This window comes from Choloepus didactylus, chromosome 11 (genome assembly GCF_015220235.1).
Source record: "Choloepus didactylus isolate mChoDid1 chromosome 11, mChoDid1.pri, whole genome shotgun sequence".
NCBI classification, from domain to species: domain Eukaryota; kingdom Metazoa; phylum Chordata; class Mammalia; order Pilosa; family Megalonychidae; genus Choloepus; species Choloepus didactylus.
In genome coordinates this window covers 68,779,977-68,802,284 of record NC_051317.1, presented here as the reverse complement: position 1 = coordinate 68,802,284, position 22,308 = coordinate 68,779,977, and the positions used below count along the sequence as shown (strand labels likewise).

At 38.1% G+C, this 22,308-nt stretch overlaps 1 protein-coding gene across 2 annotated transcripts in view; it reads right to left on the bottom strand.

Annotated features, from left to right (window-relative positions):
• The window catches only part of C7 (complement C7), a 58,693-nt gene that overhangs the window by 21,999 nt on the left and 14,386 nt on the right, over positions 1-22,308 (bottom strand). For both annotated transcript variants that reach the window (XM_037799164.1, XM_037799165.1), the window contains exons 5-11: positions 21,602-21,749; positions 20,627-20,765; positions 12,054-12,224; positions 10,691-10,934; positions 7,992-8,102; positions 5,005-5,171; positions 1,493-1,721 (exon numbers count right to left, since the gene is read on the bottom strand). In XM_037799164.1, the coding sequence (XP_037655092.1) occupies positions 1,493-1,721; positions 5,005-5,171; positions 7,992-8,102; positions 10,691-10,934; positions 12,054-12,224; positions 20,627-20,765; positions 21,602-21,749 (1,209 nt within the window). The remainder of the gene's footprint in view (positions 1-1,492; positions 1,722-5,004; positions 5,172-7,991; positions 8,103-10,690; positions 10,935-12,053; positions 12,225-20,626; positions 20,766-21,601; positions 21,750-22,308) is intronic.

The window sequence follows — 22,308 nt, the reverse complement described above, 5'->3', positions numbered from 1 at the left end:
TGGCTGAGTTCAGACTCTTTGCATCACCCCAAGTCCCTCAACAAGGCAGCTTATTTCCTATTCAAGAAGTGACTGAGCATGAGCACAACATAATCAAACTGTTAACCCCAGGGCTGGCACTTTAAAGATGAGGAAATGAGTAGGTAGGAGAAATTTTTTTTAAGCCATTTCTTTTACCTCCTTCCAGCATCCTTCTCCAGTCTACAGGGACTTCCTCAACCCATCCTAGCCATCTTCCACTGGAGGAGCCTGTGCAATGTTCACAGTTCTAGTATTTTCACCCATCCCATCCCTTGGAAGAGGCAAGAGGGAACTTGCAACCCATTCTAAGAGTCTTGCTTTCCTAGTTAGGAAATGATCTCAAAACCTTCTCCCAAAGAGTTGTATACTGATAATAGATGGGTGTGTTTACTGCTTCTTAGCTATCTCTACTCCGTGTGACCCATGTCCCTCTCTTCCCCCTATCCCACACCCACTCAATATCACACATACCAAAGCTAAACTAATTTGCACAATATTTTCCCATGGCCTTCCTTATGTTTTCATAATTAACAATTGCTATAATAAAGTAATCCTGAGTATATAAATGGGGGCGTGGGGGTAGGCAATAGTGACTTAATATGTTGTAACTGCTAGCCTAATCCTTACCAGCAAGGGGTGATTTCATTTTAACAGATAACTAGAAATCTCAGCAGCAAAGAAATGAATCACACTGATGGACCTCAGTTTACCAGGACACACCACTTTGGAGCAAAGATGTCTTCATGATGCTGCCTGTAAGCCACCATAATTTTGTCATGAATTTTTTCATTTATCAAACATTTATTTAGTGACTTTTATGAATCAAGCATTGTATCAGGCTCTGGGAATCAAAAAAGAGAGAATCAAACAGTCCTAACATAAGGAGTAGCTTTCTAGTGGAGAGAGACATATAAATAAATATAAAAACAAAGCTATATAAATTATAGTGATACTTTGTCTATTCATAAAGTCAACTTGGCATAGCCCTGTACTGAGTGCTTAAAGCATCAAGCATGCTGTTGAGCATGCCTCAGAGGTTCAGAAGAATTTGTGAATGATTTTTTGACTGTACATAGCACAAAATAGAAATAAATATATTTTAAAGAGCTTGTCATCAGAAAGGTTAAACAGTGCAAACACAAGCTCCATAGACCTATGGTAGGACAGAACCTTGATGACTGTGGGAGGATGGAAGGTGTCCCCGTCATGATTCTATTCTAGCGGAGAACGGGGAGCGCAGGGCACAGGGGGGCTGTTAATTCAGATGGGAAAGCAGAGAGGCCAGCAAAGGACCTTGACTACAGTAGCTGTAATCTGGAGGTGGGGAAGGGAGAGAAACACTAAATGCAAACACCCGATGAGACTTCCGCCTCTCCATACAAAACAACACACAATCTCGGGGAGCCACAGAGAAAGAGCAATTCCCATTTCATTGTGTCCAGCATGACTAGAGGAAATTTGGTGCACTGACCTGCCTGGTTCCCTACCAGGACCCCTTTCTCGCACGCCACACCAAATGTGTATGGTTTGCAATGGCACTGGCACTGGGTCCCCCCCACAGTGGCCATGCCACCATTTTGACAAGGCTGGCAATGGCAGGGGTCAAATTCATCCAGATACTCCTCAAGAGCCCGTTTCAGGTATAGTCTTTTCACGGAGGCACAGGGCACTTCCTTTACCAGCTCATACAAAGGCGTCAGCTATAAAGATAAAGACATCATAGTCAGTAATCAGTGCTTTAAAAGGAGACTATTTTTCTTTTGGCACTTAGTTTCAATCCTCATTAAAACAAAATCAAGAGCCACTCTTAATGGTAATTCCAATTGTTTCGTATTAGAATAAAAAAAGAGACAGCAAGTCTCTTCCTCTGCAACAAAATCAAGACTAACCTAGGGAAAAGCAGGATCAGTTAAGGGAGGAACAGTGCCTTTTTCTCCTTAAACTTTTTATTTTGAAATAATTTCAAACTCACAGGACAATTGCAAAAATAATACAAAACCCATACAGAGAACTCCAACATACTCTCACCCAGATACCCATATCCACAAATTTCAACATTTTGCCGCTTTTGTCATATCATTCTGTCTATCTATCTATCTATCTACCTACCTACCTACCTACCTACCTATCTGTTGATAGGTCCATCTACCTTCTATCTATGTATCTATTTTCTAAACATTTGGGAGTAGGTTGTATATATTATGCTCCTTGAATACATAAATATCCCCATGTACATTACCTAAGAACAAGAATATTCACTCATGGAACCACCTTAAGTACAATTATCAAATTCAAGAAATTTAACAGTGATGTAACACTTATAGTTGATATTCCAATTTTTCATGTGTCCTCATAATATCCTTTGAGCCTTTTCTCCTCCATTACTAGATCCAGTCCAGGATCATATATGCCATTTATTTGGCATTGTCTCTTGAGTGGCTCTTTTTTTAAAATTGTGGAAATATCTATACAACATAAACTGTCCCATCTCAACCACTAACAAACCTATCATTCAGTGGCATTAATCAGATTCACAATATTGTGCTACTTTTTATCATCATCCATTACCAGAACTTTCTCATCGCCCCAAACAGAAACCTGACACCCATTATGTATTAACTCCCTATCTACCACCACCTGCCTTTGGTCCCTGGTAACCTGTACTTTCTGTTTCTATAAGTTTGCATATTCTAAGCTATTTCATATAAATGGAATCATACAATATCTGTCACTTTGTGCCTGATTTATGTCACTCTACACGGTGTCTTCCAGGTTCATCCATGTAGTGGCATGTATCAGAACGTCATTCCTTTTTAAGGCTAAGTAATATGCCATTGTATTTATATACCACAATTTGTTTATCCATTCATCTGCTGATGGGTATTTGGATTGCTTCCACCTTTTAGCTATTGTAAATAATGCTGCTGTGAACATTGTTGAACAAATACTTGTTCAAGCCCCTGTTTTCAATTCTTTGGGATCTATAATGAAAAGTGGAATTGCAAGTCATGTAGTAGTTCTAAGAACAAGTTTTTTTAATCTGTGTGTATCCATAAAGTTAAAATGCACACACACAAACATTCAGTTTCCAGTTGAGTTAAAGATTATTTTGAGGACAATACATTTCTACTGCTGAAGAGGACAGAAGAAAAGGAAATACACCTAAATTAAATGTAAGTGCAATTAAACTTAAGAAGAAAGTTCCTAACTCTGAGAAACTTAACCTGTTTCTTTAGTGGAGACCATGGACACTCTCCTACTGGAGAAATTTTAAAACAAGCAGACATTTTTGCTCTAGGTTGGATATTTCTGATTAAAAGCAACTTCAAGATCATAGATGTGCTGGTAACGGTTTAACAACCTGCTGTCTGGGAAACAAAAAGACTCTGATTTGTAGCATTTGCCAGTTTCTTCAGTGTAACTACTCTCATGATGGCCGATTTCAGTCCCTGGTTCACTGAATGCAGATTTAGGAAGAGATGTGCCTGAGAGACTGAACATAAGCTGGCTGAAGAATTAACTCAGAGAGCCAGTTCACATGTCCCTCCATCTCTGCCTAGCCTCTCCTGAGGCTGCTTTCTTTCCATGTCCCTTTCCTGACGGGCTAGTAAGTTAGCACGGCTATGATAGTGTGAGTCCTATGTAGAAAAATGCATAGTTGAGAATGAGAAGGAATGCCTGTTTTCCTCTAATCAACAATTTAGCATTTTTAAGGATTTTAATAGAAAGCACACAATGCATATAGGCTGTTGAATATTAAGATAAGGCTTTGAGGTAAGACTTCCCAAGGAAAATGTCCCCTCCCACTCACACTTTTCTTTAGAGGCAACTGGATTCAATATTCTGTGAGGAGGTTGTCATTGTATTTGAGCTTATAAAATGTATCTTAGTCCTTTTATCTTTGAAAGTCAAGCTTTGCCTGGCAAATTACTTGACTTCTAGGGCAGGTAATAGATCATAGACCATAAGTTCTGCTATACCACGTGTTCTGAAAATGTAAAGTTGTTCCATTGTGATTCTTGCATTTGCTTATGTATAATTTCATCCATAAACACACACACACACTAGATGAATGTGGAAAACTGTACCCAGTTAATCTGAGATGCACAGGAATACACAAAATGCACACACACACACAGCTCAAGCATCTACTTCAGTTCATATCTTGTGTTGTAAACCACACTCAGCCATTCCTGCTGTTACCACTGTCCCTGGAATTGCAGATTACTCCTTTCTGTCACTTCCCAAAAACTCACATGCTGAAACCCTTCCATTGCCCGCTTCTACAAGGTAGGAGTAATATGCCACATTTATTGTAGTATTTATGCATTTCTTAATAATTTAATATTATTAAAACAGTGCTACTGCTTTTTTGGTGCCTATCTTTTTTTTTTAATGAGTGTTATATATGAAGTTTTTTTACTGCTGTGCCCCAGCCCCTCTTTTCCCTTAAGCCCTGAGGCTTTTATTGTGTGATTTTACACAGCTCAGTGATTTTTCGGAACATATATGTTGTGTTGTAAACTGACTGACCACGCACAATTCTGCCAGCCAAATTGGTTCCATCTTAATTTAGGCCAAGTCCCTGCAAGCCACAGCCACAGGAAGAAAGATGATCTGACAGCTGCAGCAGTGGACAAGCCTAATTCCCGTCCACTTGCAAGAATGTATAAACTCCTCTGAATTTGGAACAAAAGGAAAACATAATCAAATTAAGATCATAAATTAAAAATGTAAATTTTGTCATTAATTACGCTTGGGGGTTACAAGACATTTACCCTTTACAACTGAAACGTGAACATACAAGATAATGCACCTGCTATTTCTCATCATTATGATGCATGCATTTTATTATACAGAACATAATTGGGATACAGAAAACGCTAATCACATCAGTCTGTGTTTAACCACCTGATTTCATCTCATTTTCCAATGCAAATAAACAAGACTGAATCCTGCTGCTTTAAACAGAGCATCACGTACCTTTTGTTTTATGACATTGGGAACACTAGTCACAGATTCTGCCCAGTCAGAATATCGTTTTTTGTTTCCAGCAGGATTGTCCAGCTCTAAGAAACTAAGACCAGCTACGAGTCCTGAACTTCCCCCTCTGACAAATGGATTCCCTCGCAACACATTGTTCTTGGTTCCTATACAAGAAGAAATCGAATGAAATAAGTCAGGATGCACAAGTGAAATGAAAATGAGAACATAAAAGTAAAAAGTCCACCAAGTATCAAACTGACATTAGATGATATTAGAGAATTATTGTTTATGTTATTAGATAAATAAGAGTATTGTGTTATTCTGGAGAATGCCCTTCTCCTTAGAAGATACATGTATATATTTAGGAATGAAAGGTCAAGATGATTGAAACTTATTTTCAAATGGCTCAACAAATATTATAAATATTTTAATTCTATAACATTCATATATTGCCAAATAAACAGTCAATAGAAATATATGCAGTCATATATGGCAAAATATGAAAATAATTAGGTGGGTACTTATGTTCATTCAACTTTTCCATATGTTTGAAATATTTCATAATGAAATGTTGGTAGAAAAATAATTCATTGCATCTGGAATAATAACAATAAGCAAAAAACTGTTGAGTCTCAACAACAAAAGAATGATCCATTAAAATAATAAATAAGATTTCTTCACTTCTTCAAGCAAATTATAGAGATAGCAAATAAGCACATGGAAAAATGGTTAACATCATTCATCTTAAGGGAAATGCAATTTAAAGTTCAGTGAGGTACTACACACCTATTAATGTGGGGAAATTAAAATAAATACATAAGAAGAACGAATGTCAAGTTCCAGTGAGAATATGGAGCAGCTGAATATCTCATACATGGAGGGTGGGATTGCAGAATATTACAGCCACATTTCAGAAAAATGTGGAGGGTTCTTATACTGTTAGACATATACTTACCATATGACCCAACAATTCAACTCCTATGGATTTACCCAACGGAAATTAAAACTTACGTGTACACAAATGCCTGCACACAAAAGCTTCTAGTGGCTTTTCTTATAATCTTCAAAAACTAAAAGCAACCCAAATTTCCTTCAGGTCATGAATGGATTAAAAAAACTATGGCTCATCCCTACAATTTAATATTACTCAACAATAACAAAGGAAGGAAATACACATATACACAATAACAGGCATGAATCTTAAATGCATTATGATAAGGGAAGTAGCCAGACTCAACATTTTATCTGGTTTCCTTCATTTGACATTCTAGCAAAGACAAAGTGATAGGAAGAGAAAATGTATTGATGTTTGTTAAGGGTGAGAATGGGAGGAGATATTGACAAGAGAGAACAAGGGAATTTGGGGGGATATTCTAAATGTTCTAAATCTTGAATGTAGTGGTGCTTATATGACAGCATGCTTTTCAAAATGAACAGAACTGTGTACTAAATGGGGTGGATTTTACTGTGTGTAAATTTTATCTTAATTTAAAAGGGGGGGTGCTGATACATGCTTAATGTTAAAGTAAAAGCTGTAAGTACAGGCATACATTAACACATGAAAAATGTTCTGAAAGATTTGAATGCTAATTGAATCCTATTATTCCATTTAAGTGTCTCATAGTTTCACAAATATTTTTATTTCCATTTTTAATTGATTGGCACTGACTAAATAGTCCTAATTTGGCAGACTGGATTTTGGGTGATATTCATTTTCTTTCTTGTAACATCCTAACTTGCCAATTTCAAAAAATGAGCATATTTTACTTTGATAACCAGAAATTACTAAAACCTGATTTTTAAAAAAAAATTGCCAAGTGCTTTCTCATTTTCATTGCTAGCTGTTTTTATGTGTTTTTTTAATATGCAAATATTTACCTTCTTAATGCAATGTAACACAACATCTAAGCCTTGAACTACTGAATTAGAATCACTTGGGGTAACTGCAGATTTCTGAGCACCAATCTAGACTTAATGAATCAGAATACCTGAGAGAACAAGCCTGAGAATCAGCATTTTAGCAGGCTTTCCCAGCGTACTGAAATTCGAGAATTACTTCCTTAGTCTGCATACTCGTTTGAGAATCATCGATTCTAAGAAATCAGTTTTATGTGTATTTTCAAACCATATTATGTTTTCATTTTCACTCCAGACAGTCCCTCCAGAAACTTCTCCTGACCTTGTCATTCTGCTAGTCTTGTTTGCCAACTGGAAAAACCACCTGTATTTAAGTCTCTTAGTTCCCAGCAGAGGTAATAACACTATACTATCATCTCTAACCTCTCCTGGCTGTGCTGATCTTTCTGACAAAGGAAGGATCGAGTCAACTTGAATGGTAAACAGACTTCCTTCCAGCTGACCGGTTGTTCTCCTGACCAGACGTTCACCCCTATACATCTTAGTTACATCTTAGAAAACCCAAATAGGAAACTAGATTGCACTCCCTAAACTTTTGATTACACTCCCTAACGTTTCTCATTTCCCAAAGAATTCATCAAAGTCATCTCCCTGATTTTCCTTTGTTTCTCCCCAATTATCTTTGATTCAACTTATGCATATATGCCTGGTTCTTGCAGTCCTCTGGGGTAGCAGATCTGAGACTGAGTCTCTCGTCTCCACCAGCTGATAAGTCACTAAGTCACTTTACTTTGTGACCAAACCATTGCGATGAGCCATTCTTGCCGCACTGGGCAAGGACACAAGACCTGCAGGGTCCCCTTCACAACCATCAAGGGGAAGTTGGCCAGTCTCCAGCAAGAACATATTTACAGATGTTTACATATTTCTCTACTCTGTACAATGTCTCGCTGCTAGGGCACATGGAAAAGAAATCAGAGGTGAAAAAAAAAAAGAAAATGACCAGCTAGATCAGAAACACATAGAGTATACACCTACGAAAGCTTCCAAAGCCCTTGGAGACCAGGAAATAACCACAAGAGACAGGAATGGAGATTTAAAATGCAATTTGCCCCCTTCTCAATTACCTGAAGCTGCTTTTAAGGCCTGTTCTGCTTCCTTGCATTTGTGCTTTGAACTTGAAAATATAAACTTGAAAGCTGAAGAAGAACATTTCTTCCTAGCTGCCGAGTCAAAACCTGGAAAAAATGTAAAAGGCATGTGTTTAATTTCAACGTTCATTGGAGAACTCCTTTGACAGTTGGCCAGATGTGGGACTTGGGATAAAGGGTTGTTTCCTGCTACTATGGCTATCTAATCAAGAGGGAAATATGAACACCACAAAGAGTGCTATCTTAACACCTATCCAGAAAATACCATTTTTTGAGGCAGATACAAGTAGAAGTGTGATGGCCTCCAGCACACCCACTGGAGAGTCCAAAGCTGAGCACTGGTTCTTATGGTAATTAATTCCTAAAACTTAACTTTTACTGTCTCAGTCTCTCCATCTTTATTATCTATGGTTTCTACCATCTTCTTTACATGACTCATAACCTTACAGTGTGAGAATTTTTATCCATTATCAAATGAAATTTTGCCAATGCATAAAAAAAAAAGGAGAATAAAAATAATGAAGTGTGGAGATGTATTTCTCTTATGTAATTTTACTAGCCATAATTAGAATAACCCTAATATTGCTTCAAAAAAGGAATAATTGGGGTGGGGGGACAGAGCTCTCAGGGGATTTGATTACACTTAAATTTAAATTCTACTTTTAGAAAGAACAAGAAACTGCTCAAGAGTAAAATTTTTACATAACAAATATTTCTACCAAATTGGAAAGCTTTAAAAAAAATCTTCCCCATTTCTTTTAAATGCTGGTGGGGGTGGTGGGATAGGCAGGAAACAGGCAGCAAAACTGAGGTGAGATTAAGCCTCTTTTTGGATTGATTTTCCAAAGAAACATTGCCTCTGTCTTTGTTAAGAAGCCTGTGCTTGTGTATTCATTTCCAGTTCTGGTGAAGTTAGAAAAGTTCATACACTAGTTAAATCTTATTTGGTAGAGACCTACCAAAAAATAAAAATAAAAATAAGTCCAATGAAAACACACAAAAATGTTATAACTTGCCTACAAGGGAAATCTACAAGACCCCTCTGAATCTCACATAAGAAGGCTTACTCTCCTCCAAGGTTATAAGGAAGTCACTAGTGATGGGGAAGACCATGAAAATGAATGTGATTTGCAGTGGAGAAGGAAGTGTGGGCATAAGCTAAAAAACAAAGGTGGGAATGGGCAAATTTGACTCTGAACACTAAGAAGCTAAGGTCTAAAGGTCTTTGGAGAGAGGGAGTGTGTGCTGGTTTGGATGTATTACGTCCCCCAAAATGCCATATTCTTTAATGGAATCTTGTGGGGTGAGAATTATTAATGTTGATTAGTTTGGAATCTTTGGATTAGGTTGTTTCCGTGGAGATACGACCCACCCAACAGTGGGTAATACATTTGATTAGATTATTTCCATGGAGGCATGGCCCTGCCCATTCAGCATGGGTCATAATTAAATCACTGGAGCCCTATGAAAGCTCAGACAGAAAGAATTCAATATAGCTGGAGCTGAGAGGTATTTTGAAGACAGCCACTGAAAGCTGACACTGACATTTTGGAGAATGCCATTTTGAAATGCAAACTGGGAGCAAGCCATGTGCCTTCCCAGCTGACAGAGGTTTTCTGAATGCCAATGGCCTTTATCCAGTGAAGGTACCCTATTGCTGATCCCTTACCTTGGACACTTAATGGCCTTAAGACTGTAACTTTGTAACCAAATAAACCGCCTTTATAAAAGCCAATCCATTTCTGGTATTTTGCATTATGGCAGCATTAGGAAACCAGAACAGAGTGTATGCTAAAATACCACCATCCCCATCCACATGCACCCCTTTCCCCCATATTGGGGCAGACGGTGAAGACACTTCTTTCACAGTGAAGTCAGCAAAGCATGAACTCAGAGGCATATCCTGATTCTAATAAAAAACAAAAAACAAAACAAAAAAAAAAAAAAACAGGCAATTCAAGCAGCATAGCACAAAGGATTGAGCCAAGCCAACTTTGGAGCCAGTTATACCTAGGTTTAAATACCCTTCTTACAATGTATGTGATCTTAAATGAGTCCCTTAATAGCACTGCATCTCCATTCCTCAATATGCCAGTCAGGGATTATAGTGCACATCTCTCTGGATGGTAAGGAGGATTATTGCTAACATATGTAACTCACCTGTCATGAGGAAGTGATCCACTAAAACTTAACAATTTTTACAAGTATTAGGTAGTAAGCAAACTTTTGATATTTGGAGAAGGTTTGCAGATTTTTTAAAGAAACATAAGTGGTAAAGAACAGAGGTAAAAAAATACTTCAAAAACTTATGACTTCTGGAGTATCAGTAGATACCTCACTTAGGTTACCTTGTGGAATTTTGTTTAACCAGAGAAAGGGCAATGTGAAACAGTATTTGAAAAATCCAGTCAACACCCTCTGGAGGTAGACAATAATGATAATGGTTAAACTCACATTTCAGGGCACCCTCCTCAAAAAAGGTAAACAGGATTTTATTAAAGCATGTCAGATTTTGAGTAGGGTATAAGGGATTCTTGCAATTTTGGACTTCTTTGCAATTTAAATCTCTATTTGTAAAATTTAAAGTCTCTAAAATTTAAGTTAATCACATTTTTTCTCCATTAAAATCCCGGCAATGCTGTTATTGTTATATAACAAATTTTTAAATACTCTACCATTTTGATTAATTTTTTCTGAATCCAGATAAAACAGAACTTTGTACTCTCCTCCTAAGGATCCAGATTGCAGATAATGAGTCCCATACTCATCGATTAATCTTCGGTAGGCACTGTAGTCATAGAGAGAGGGAAGATGGGAGAGCTCCTTCCAAAATGGCTCAGCAAGTTGTAAAAATTCTGGGTTGTTATTGATGAACTGAGCAACTTCAACAGTGTTCTGAATAACCAATAGTTGATAACTCTACAGGAAAATGAATGAGTAAAAAGAGCTTTAGGTGGAAGATAAAAAGGCATTGGGAATAGTCTCCTGTCCAACGTCTCCACCAACTTATCACTTCCAATCAACCCAGACAATATGAATTTTGATGCACGAAGCATGAGGAAGTCTTTTCTTGGACCACATTCTGGAATTAAACCAAGGATGTTTTGGAGTCCCAAGGAGGAAGAATGTCTGAGTAATGCAACATTAATTCATTTTATACACCACCTCTAAACCCCAAGTTAGTATGCTTTCCCCAACTAGAAGCTTCCTCCCCAACTAGAAAAAAGAGAATAAATTTCATTAACTGATCAATAATCTTAAAATAAGTATATAAATTATGTGTCCCTAAGATCCACATCTTGAGGATGATTTATAGGTAAGGTGACCATAAAATTTATCTCCCATATGGGGGAAATTACAGATTAAGACACTTTACAATGAGGTCTTTTCAACCCTTCCTAATGGTGGGCATCCCTTAATGATATCCAGGACAGACCTACCTTTTACCAAATCCCCCTAAAAAGTTCTTCAGCAATATGTGTATATCAATTAATCCAATCTATCTCAAATGTTCAGGTTTCCCAAGAATCTCAAAACAACAGTGTTTACAAACAAGTCCGTTAGCTCCCTCAGATGAAAATTTTGATATCTCAAAAATAATAGAGTACATTAAAATCTTTGAGCTTCACACTTCTAAAAAGACTCATGCATTAGAGTTTAGGGGACACATACAAACACTAATTGGATTTTTTAGATTGTGTATTACATTTAGAATAATGGCATCAGTAATCATGAATGAAAAATTTGAGATAGTTTTAAGTAGATTTCAAGGTAGTAAGTTGCTTTTTAAAACTTTCAAGTGATATCAAATACTTTCATAAGAAAATAAAAATTTAAATAAATACATTATTAAAGAGAAATGAAAAGACAAGGCTATTCTAAAGAAATATAGTATATTGTCCCTTTAAAGAAGATATTATTACCCTAATTAAGTAAATGAAAGCTGAAAATTTTGGTAAATAAACTTTTTTTTGTTAAAGTTACCAATACTTAAAAACCAGTAAAATATGAAAAAGTTGACTGATATTTCCTACTAACCTTTTCCTTATGGAGTTCTTCGGTTTTGGAAGTACGATCGTAAGAATGGGATGATGAAGAACCAAAAAAGGACCTTTTCTGAGTAGATGATGTATGTTCTGTATATGTATGTTTTACATAAGACCAGCTACTGTTGTAAAATTCATAATTAAAATCATTGTTTACTTTTACCTGGAAAAGAAAATGAAAAAAAAAAATGTTATGACCAAAATACGGCCTTGGATACACCCAAGATATTTTATCATGGATCCTTACACATGGATACTTTCTTCATATAATCTTCCCAAAAAGACAACTAAAAAACAAAACAAAACAAAAACAAAACTGTGACTGACAGTAAAACCAGGCCTTTGTGAGTATAAGAAATAGAGTTAATTCTATAATTACAGTTTATTAAGCCAGAGACATGGAATCAATAGCAGCCATCCTAAGCATGGTAGACTGAATTATGTACCCCAACAAAAGACATGTCCTTAATCTTAATCTGTGTTCCTATGGATGTGAACCCATTTACAAACAGGACCTTTTAAGAATGTATTCTCAGTTAAGGTGTGGACTAATTTGTGAAAAGGATTTTCTGAAGATCCTATTTGATGTGGCCCAACTGAATTAGGGCAGGCCTTAATATGCATTGCTGGAGGCCTTATAAAGAGAAGGCCATAGGGTAAAGCTGGAAATCAGCAGAAACCAGAAGAGAAGACACATGGAGAGATTAGATTACCATGTAAAGGAAGAAGAAACGCAAGCCAAGGAACCCCAAGGATTGCAGCAAGCCAACACCAGGATACTGTAGACTTTGAGGAGAAAACATGGCCTTGATGACTCCTTTATTTTGGACATCTAGCCACTGAAACTTGCAGCATGTAAATTTCTGTTGTTAAGCCAGCTAAGGTGTGTGTGTGTGTGTGTGTGTGTGTGTGTGTGTGTGTGTATTTTTCATAAATCACCAAGTGATTTACAAAACACATTTCTGTATAGACATCTTCCATTTTCCTTTAATGTTAGCATTTAACACTGAAGTGAACAAATTTACAAAGCCAAACTGATAGAAAACCACAAAGCATTTGGCTCTCAGTCTGTTATCTAACTGAGGGAAACAGACACAGATAATAGGAAACAATTAGATCTTTCAGACTTGGTTTTGGAGTGTGTGTGTGTGTGTGTGTGTGTGTGTGTGAGAGAGAGAGACAGAGAGAGAGAGATCCAGTAGTAGATTTAACTTTCTAATTCTGCTTGACTTGACCAAGTGCCAAAATTACTTTTTTTCCTGTGTTACATGGTAAATGAAAAGACACCCCAAAAGAATTTTAAAACAGGTAACAGGTTAGTCACATTGTGACTAATCAAGAAGACTGATCAAGAAGTGACAGCTCTTCTCAAAGTATGCTTGATGGAGGAGACATTTACACATCCTTTATTTACCCTAGATCAATTGTCAAAATGAAATGCCCACAGAGAGCTGACAAGAAATATAAATACTGGAAACATCCAGTGGGAAGCATGGTGATGAAGAAGTGAGCACACAACTGTTTAAGTTAAGCTCTCTAGTTTGCTCCTTCTCCCTCTCCTTCTCCCCCTCTCCCTATCCCTCTCCTTGCCTTTCCTTTTCCCTCCCTCCCTCTCTCTCTCTTTCCCCTCTCTCCTTCTCCCTGACCTTTCCCCCTCCCTTCTCCCTCACCCTCTCTTTCTTATAACAATAATGTGCTGCTAAAAGCTAGGGCTCTGAAGCCAGACTGCTAAAGTTCAAATCCCAGGTCCGTCATCTACTACCTCTGTGATTGTGGGTAAATTATTTAGCATTTCTTTGCCTCAGTTTCATTGCCTGTAAAATAAGGATGACAGTACCAACCTCTTTGGGTTATTATCAGGTAAAAAGATCCATGTAAAAAGCACTTAGAACTTTGTTAAGTACTCAAAAGGCTCTTAATATATGTGAGCTATTTTTATCATTATCCAAACTACTCCTAGTTAACAAGATAGATTTCAAAAACCATTAGTACTCATACCAGTAGAGGGAGCAGAGGCTCAGATAATTTACCATTGGTTAAAATTTCCTTTAGAATATATTTTTGTTACTCATTTGACATGCATCTGGGATCTCTCTTCCAAAAAAAAAAAAAAATACAATGAAGTAAATTCAAGACCAAATACAGAAAGATCCAGGAAATTATTTATTTTCTCCATCATGATCTTTACTCATCCCCATCTGCAATTCATCCCATGCTGAGAATAAACATAACAGTTGTTCAGCTATCTCCCAGGCCTGACAAAGGAGAGTGCCGCCTTGCCAAAGAGACCATGGAGAAGGACTGTGCTCAGGTTACAAAGGCCTTTCTTGCTGTATGAAAAGTATGAGTAAACACAGAATATGCACAGCATCTAAGTACAACAAAAGCCAGGTTTGCCCTGGATAAACCACAATGCTGATAACCAAAACAGATTATAGGAGAGGTTGACTGAGTCTGCTTTTTGTTTATTCACTAATATTTAGGTTCCAACAAGCCAAAATTCACCTTCCACACAGCACCAACTACCTCGTAGAGCGCTGGGCACCCACATCAAGGGTTTAGCACTTCTGTCACGGACTCACCCACCCGTGGCTTCCATCTCACTTCCCTCTGGCTGGATCCTCAAAACAGCTCTATTCTTCACTCAGCAACAGGCTATAATTACCCTCTACTTCTGAGAAACTCCTTCAAATTCAGTGACTGGAAAGATATTCCAGACATCAATCCAAAAATCAAGCCATGCTGAGGAAAACGAATGTCAGGATTATGCTGCTATTAAGTTATTACTCTTGTCCACCAGTTGCAGACTTCCAACACGTCTACCTTCCAATTAAGTCAGAAATTATCTTCTTTTTATTTTCTCTGCTCTGTAACTTTCTACATTTCACCAAAGAAGTATATGCAATCTCTCACCATCCCCACCCCCTACCACAATCCCTTATAATTATGAAAGAATTAGCAACACATCTTCCTAGGAGTAGAGGAAGTTCTATACTTACCTCACATTCACCTTTTGGCCAAAGGTTAAATGATAATATCTATTGTTCCCCATGAGGAATTTACAGATGAAAAAAATACTAAACACAAAGCAGTGGGAGAGTAAAATATAGTAGAAAACTATACTTTAAAATCTGACAAACCTGGATCCAAACTCCACTATGTATTAATTTGACTTGGAGCACATCAGCTGAGCTCTGAGCCTCAATTGCCACATAGATAAAAGAGTAAGATATTACTTACCTTCCAAGGCTGTTGTGAGGATTAAATTTACATATATTGCCTAAGATAGTGGAGATGTCAAAATAGACATTCAAAAATTGCTTTTTCCAGATCAATTTTACTTTCAATTTTTGTGATTCAGTAACTTTTAGATGTAATTTATTCTATTTTAAGTTAAAGGGTGGTGAGTTTGCTATTTATAATCGAAACTGCTGACTGGAAAGAATTAATCTTGGTAAATAAAAGGCTCTTCTACCAATATCCTAATAGTTTTGGTTTACAAATTTGGGAAGATAGATAAGGAGAATGGCATAGGAAATTTTTTGAGTACTTGGAAGAATGGAGGAAAGGAGGGATAAATGGGGATGTCACAAGAGGAAAGAAAGAAGGAGGCTGAAACAGGGAGGCCAGCAACTTTAATTTGTTGAAACTGTTTAAGAACATTTTAAGACGGAGGATGCCAACTATTTTACTTGAATTTATTTGCCCTACTACAATAAATATTCTCTCACTATCTTCCTTATAAATCTTCAGGGGAATCCTCCAAAAGCAAAACCTGTTTAACATGAGTATGTTTTGTGTGGAAATCAAGGAATGGGATGCATTTCATCTTTAGATACGTGTGGCAACCCATGGCCTGAGCAAAACGGTCCTGCAGATCTTTGGTGCACAGCAGTCTGCATGACCTAGGCAACTACATGTTTAACCTATTGTTTTTCTAAGCCAGTAAAGAAAAAAAGGGTAAATTGACCTTAAAATGTAACTTTATGGGAAGGAGGCGAGAAGTGAATCTCTTAGTCTCACAAAAAGAGCAAAATGTAATTGTTCAAGTGTTATTTTAGTCCTTCCTGCACCACCTCTCAGGTCAGAGTGACCTGTTCCCACATCTATGCTCCCCCCTACCCTTAGCAAGTTGTCTTAAACCCTTATAAAAGGCTTTCTGTCCTCTTTGCATCGCTCGGTCATCTTCCCTGCAAATGTGATGTCTGCCTGGCCTGAGAGAGCCATCATGATCTCTCCATGACTTCTCACCCTGTAAGTAAGCCCTGAATAAAAGTTCATGTATCAGAAAATGCTCGTTGTCTTCTTTGACCTCTGGACTGGCATGGCCCTCATGGGCTGTGACAATTGGTGAGCCAGCCAGGAGAAGTAAATAGCCACCAGCCAGAGACTGAGGAGATCCCAGTCACTGATGACATGAACTTAGGGAGGGGAAAGGAGAAGGCCCCGGGTGGAATACCGGGGAGGCCTGTGACATCTATGTGGGAAGGGCTGCCCACCCTCCCAGTGGAATGAATGTCTATGTGGGGAGGGGTGACTACCCTCCTAGATGAGTGGAATCTCCTGAGGGAGTATGGAAATGTTTATAACTCTCCGGCTAGACAAATAGCCATCCTGTATCAGGCCACAGGACCACTGGAGATTCAGAAAAAAAAAGGGGCCACCAGATTGTGGCTGCGGTAGGCTGGCCATTGTTAGAGGCTGTATGCGCCGCTACTGAGGAAGCTTTAGCAGCAAAGGTGGCCATAAGCCACCTGGGAGGTAAATTAAAGGTAGAAAAAGATATAAGGTTAGCACAAGCGGAATTGAAAGATGCTCTAGATAAATGTTTAGAAATATTGGCACACCAGACCCTAGAGTAAGAGGGCATAAGCTGCCCAAAGGGCAAGTTAGGCATATCCTGGCTTCCCCTGACTGGAACCATAAACTGTGGGACCCTGTTAATTCCTCATCAAAAGATGATGAGCCCCTGTCTGACTGGGAAATTGATGCTAAGGAAAGTAAGAATACTCGACCTCTGTTCCAACAAAGGGTTAAAGCACAGGAAGTTCAGCACCCTGATCCCCCATGGAAGGAAAAAGGTGGGGCAGTAGCAGCAGCTTCTAATCAGAAGGTGCTCATTTCATCCTGGGAGTTTTTCCCCTGGCCGAATTAAGAGATATTAGTAACCAATATTGACAAAAACCTAGAAAGCCATTAGCAAACTGGTTGCTCCTGTTTCATTTTGTGTTAAACCTTGCTAATATGTTATTTAGAATATTTTTAGATTTTTTCCAGTCAACCTGTGTTAGGCTTCATGTGGGGAAAAAAACAATGACATTTGCTGTGCTTCCACAAGGATACCTTCAAATGTGGAAACCTCCAGAAGAGCCTGACTACTCTATCAAGTTCTTGGGTATTGTCTGGTTAGGTAAAACTAAGGCTATTCCTTCAGCTGCTATTGTTAAAATGCAAAGTTATCCCACATTGCTTACTTCTGAACAGTTGATGGCTTTTCTTGGTTTGTTAAGTTATTGAAAAGTGTTTATACTCTACTTAGTATGAATTTTAAAACCTTTGTACATCCTAAGTATAAAAGGAAAAGTGTGGGAATTGGATTTTCCACAGCAGGCTGGGTTTTAAAAGACTAAGCAAACTATTATGCAAGCACAGACTTTAAGGCGGGTGGACCCCGATATACCCTGTGATTTGGATGTGGCCAGTGCCAATATTGGCTTTGGGTGGGGTTTGTGGCAAAGGCAACGAGCTAAATGTGTACCTATTAGATTCTGGTGCCAACTATGGAAGGGCACAAGACTCAGATATGGCCCATTAAAAAAGCAATTGTGCACAGTTTGTAATCCTCTGTTGTGAGTGCTGAAGGTCTATCTCAGATGCCCAGTGACCTTACAGAAGACCATACCCATACAGGTATGCAAATACAGGACACTATAAATAAGCCCCACTTGGAGAGTGATCAGGTGAGCACACTGACAAAATAAAAAGTCTACCTTCTATGATGTGGAATCTTTGACAACAGCTCTTTAAAAACAGAGATGCATGAAATTTTAGGACTAGCCTCCTATGTGAAAGAGCAGCATGCCCTGTTTCCTGTTGATCCTCCCAAGGTGGCTCCTCCCATGCCCACTGTTGACAGACAAGGAAATACACCTGACTCTGCATGGATTGGCACATGGGCAACCTGCTACCTGGGCAGCCGTGACTGTCCAGCCCAGTACTAACACGATCTAGTAGTAAGACATCTGGACTCCCTGCCACAAATATAAGGTAACTGTTTTTCATGTCTCTTCCCATAACACCAATTCATTACCAAGTAACATAGAAGCAGATGCCCTAGCGAAAATCCACAGCCTAACACCAACGATGCATAAACTGACTGAATGGCTGTGCCGGAAAACTGGGCACCAAGGACACCAGATTGCTGTCACCTGGTGGCAAGTAAACTATATTGGCCCCTTTCCTCTGTCCAAAAGGACAAAATATGCCTTCACGCCTCCATAAATACGGCTAAACACTTAAAGGATGATAGAAACAATGGACTTGAGGACTATATTAGCATTAACTCCAGATAAAGGGGCTGGCTGCCTTCAAGCCACAATAGGACAATAATAATAACTCTGCCTTGTCTGTGCCACAAACACTAGAAATTGGAGAAAATAAGGTCAATTTTTCTGGTTCTGGCCCATGTCGCCACGCTGGTTGAAAATCCTAAGCCCATAAGTATTAGAATTACATAGGAACCTAACTGTAGTTCTGACACTAAAGGGCTCACTGCAGGGGAAGGAAACATGGTATTTAAAACCCCCTCACCTGGAACCCTTCTATCTACTATGAAGACTCAGTTTATATATATATACTGTTAAACCACTCAACTGTCCAATTTAATGCTTACATGTGTTGTTAATTCTTATTTAAAAAAATGTGTTACTATTTCAGTAATGGATTAACTAAAATGTTTTCAGTATTTAGCCTTATAACAGGTATAATGTTATTGGTAATAAATATTTTGTGAAATGCTTAAGAACAATTTCCAGAATTATTTTGATGACTTAAATGTAGAGGGTATGAGGAATGTCTTTTTATTATTATTATTATTGAAGGAAAAGGAAATCATTTTTTCCTAAATGACTGGTTGTATCAGAATAAAAAAAAAAAATAGGGGCTATGAAACAAAACCTAAATGAATATAGAAAGTTGCAGAAAGTTGGTGGGAAGGGAAATTTATTTCTGTGATCAAGGTTGAAAAAATGGTAAAAACTAGATATAGAATAAAGCAGAGTGCCTGGTAGTGTTATCCTTTAGCTATTTTAGCCCAAGCAGTACTTGTGCTAAATGGTAAAACTCATTAACCTGGCTATAGCACCACTTGCTAATAGGTTTATTACCTCTCTGTACCAGTGCATTATTACTATGTTGTTTATTGTATTGTTGTTGTGAATTATGGATGTAAAGTCTGTCCTATAGTCAATGCAAACTGTTGTGCAGGGGTGGATTGTGGCAACCCGTGGCCTGAGCAAAACGGTCCTGCAGATCTTTGGTGCACAGCAGTCTGCATGACCCAAGCAGCTAAATGTTTAACCTATTGTCTTTCTAAGCCAGTAAAGAGAAAAAGGGTAAATTGGCCTTAAAATGTAACTTTATGGGAAGCAGGCAAGAAATGAGGGGCTCTTAGTCTCACAAAAAGGTCAAAATATAATTGTTCAAGTGTTATTCTGGTCCTTCCTGCACCACCTCTCAGGTCAGAATGACCTGTTCCCGTATCTATGCTCCCCTCACCCTTAGGAAGGCTTTTTGTCTTAAACTCTTATAAATGGCTTTCTGTCCTCTTTGCATCACTCGGTCATCTTCCCTGCAAACGCGATGCCTGCCCGGCCTGAGAGAGCCATCATGATCTCTCCATGACTTCTCACCCTGTAAGTAAGCCCTGAATAAAAGTTCATGTATTAGAAAATGCTCGTTGTCATCTTTGGCCTCTGGACTGGCATGGCCCTCATAGGCTGTGACTGTGTGTATGACAGAAACAGCATTCAAGAAGCAAAATCCTTGAGGAGGATTCAAAGTCACTGGCAATATTCTAGTTCTTAAAGATGGGGAGTGGGCATATATGGATGTTTGTTTTATCAGTTTTCTTTAACCTGTATATATATCATCCACACTTTTTTGCATATATGAAATATTTTATGACTTTAAAATAAAAGCATTTTTAAGTAAAATGACATTGTGGCAGTCCTAAGGGAATTATAACCAGTCACAGCCAAGGTCTTGAGTTTTATTCCTACAAAGGAGCAGACAGTAAGTCCTGGGCCAGGATGGAAACTGGAGCTAAAAACGTGGCTTGAGGATATTTCAGTTTGACTGACACAAGTTAAACGTATCATCTAGTTGTCATTATTGCCCTGCATACATATTCTTTGAAAGTCCACATGGAACAATGACAAAAATTGACCACATATCAGGCCACAAGTAAATTCTCAACAAATACCAAAAAAATCAAAATCATGTAAATAATGATCTCTGACAACAATTTGCAAATAAGAAACAATTTAAATCAATTTAATTAAGTACCTGAAATGTATAGGAGAGGACATTGCCACTCAGTCTGTAGAAGTCTCTTCCATCCCCACTAAACACCTTTCGGCACTGGCCGCCAAAACTTTTAGTGTTGATGACTTTGTTCCTAAACTGGCCAGTGAGTGCATTGTAACTATTAAAAGAAAGAAAGAAAGAAATAATAAATGAAAGAAGGAAGAAAAGGCAGTTAAAATTGAGAAATAGTACTTGCTGAAAAAGGTATCATTAGAGAACCCTGGAAATTCTAAAAATACATCACAGTTAAGCAAAGCACCTCTTTGAGAGACTTCAAATAAAGAGAACAGCATCTTGATGCATGCCATACATTATCCAACTTCCTCTGCTTGGTATAATAGTTGACACTACCCCACATCTTTTCAGTCTAAGAACATACTTGGGAAACACACAGCCCTGTTGTATCTATGGCAACAGCCGGTTTTGAACTGAATCCATAGATAAAACTAGCACAATTAAGGTTACTCTTGAGGAGAATACAATGAATTCCCTAATTGCCTCTTGGTATGCTGAATACTTTACTCTTAGAATAATTTTACCCTGTTTCTGTGTTAATAAATTTTTAAATATTATAGAAAAATCACATCTAACTATCACTTTAAAATCAATTCTTTTAAAGCGTGGAGTCTTGACATAGGCCAGATGACCTTTAATTAAAATTCCTCAGAATTCCTTTTGAAAAGGCAAACACAGGATCCTTCCAACTTTACTTGGAAATGAAAGTTCCCAGCTGGGTTGGGAATTCACTTTTCAGCCCAAGTATTACAACACACCCCCTTCTTTCTTCTTTTCCTGTCATTCTCTCTTATCTCTTCATTCTCTTCTAGAAAGAGTGGTTCCATATCAGGGTAAACCAAACAAGTCATTAAATCAGCCCCCTTATAAAACAAAACAAAGTGGAAAACTATGTCCCAGGCCCCATCAGTGTGTGCTGGAGGCTGTCCAGCCCCTTACCCGTTTCCAGTAAGTTCTACATTTGGAGGAGGTTTATCGATGTCACAGGAAGGTCTGCTTTCTGAGTTCTCACATCTGTCTTCATCAGCACTATCTTCTTCACAGTCAGAATCCCCATTACAAACCAGAGATCTGCTAATACACTGACCTAAAAACAAGAAAGGCCCCCCACACTAGAATGAAAGGGGGAAGAAGGGAAACAGGCTCCAAGATTTAAAAGGTTTCTCTCCCACCCCCGACACTGCACTGATTTTCTAGTATGAATTTAAGATAAACTCTCAGAGTGTCCAGGTAAGGACTAGTGATTATTCTCATCCTCATTCTGCAACACACAGAAGTGATTTTGACCTCAGCCAAATACAAATTTGAAAATAGGACCTGAATTCAAAATTCCAGGCTCTCAACTACAATCATCAAATCATTCAATGCCAATTACTGGGAAGACTGACTTCCTGCCCTCCAACTTTCCATTTCTTTTCTGCAATTACTGACCAAGATGCCCAAGTCCTGATTTTCTTGGTGATTTAGATGTAAAAGCTTTGAAAGCATGGGGATGGGTCAGAAAGTTAGAACTCAATATTTGTTTAGCACCAACTCTGTGCAAGGCACTCAGGGTATTGGGGTACAGATACAAATAAACATGGTCTCTGGCCAACTTTGCACATAACTTGCAATCTAATAGGAAAGACTGTGAAGATACAAATAAT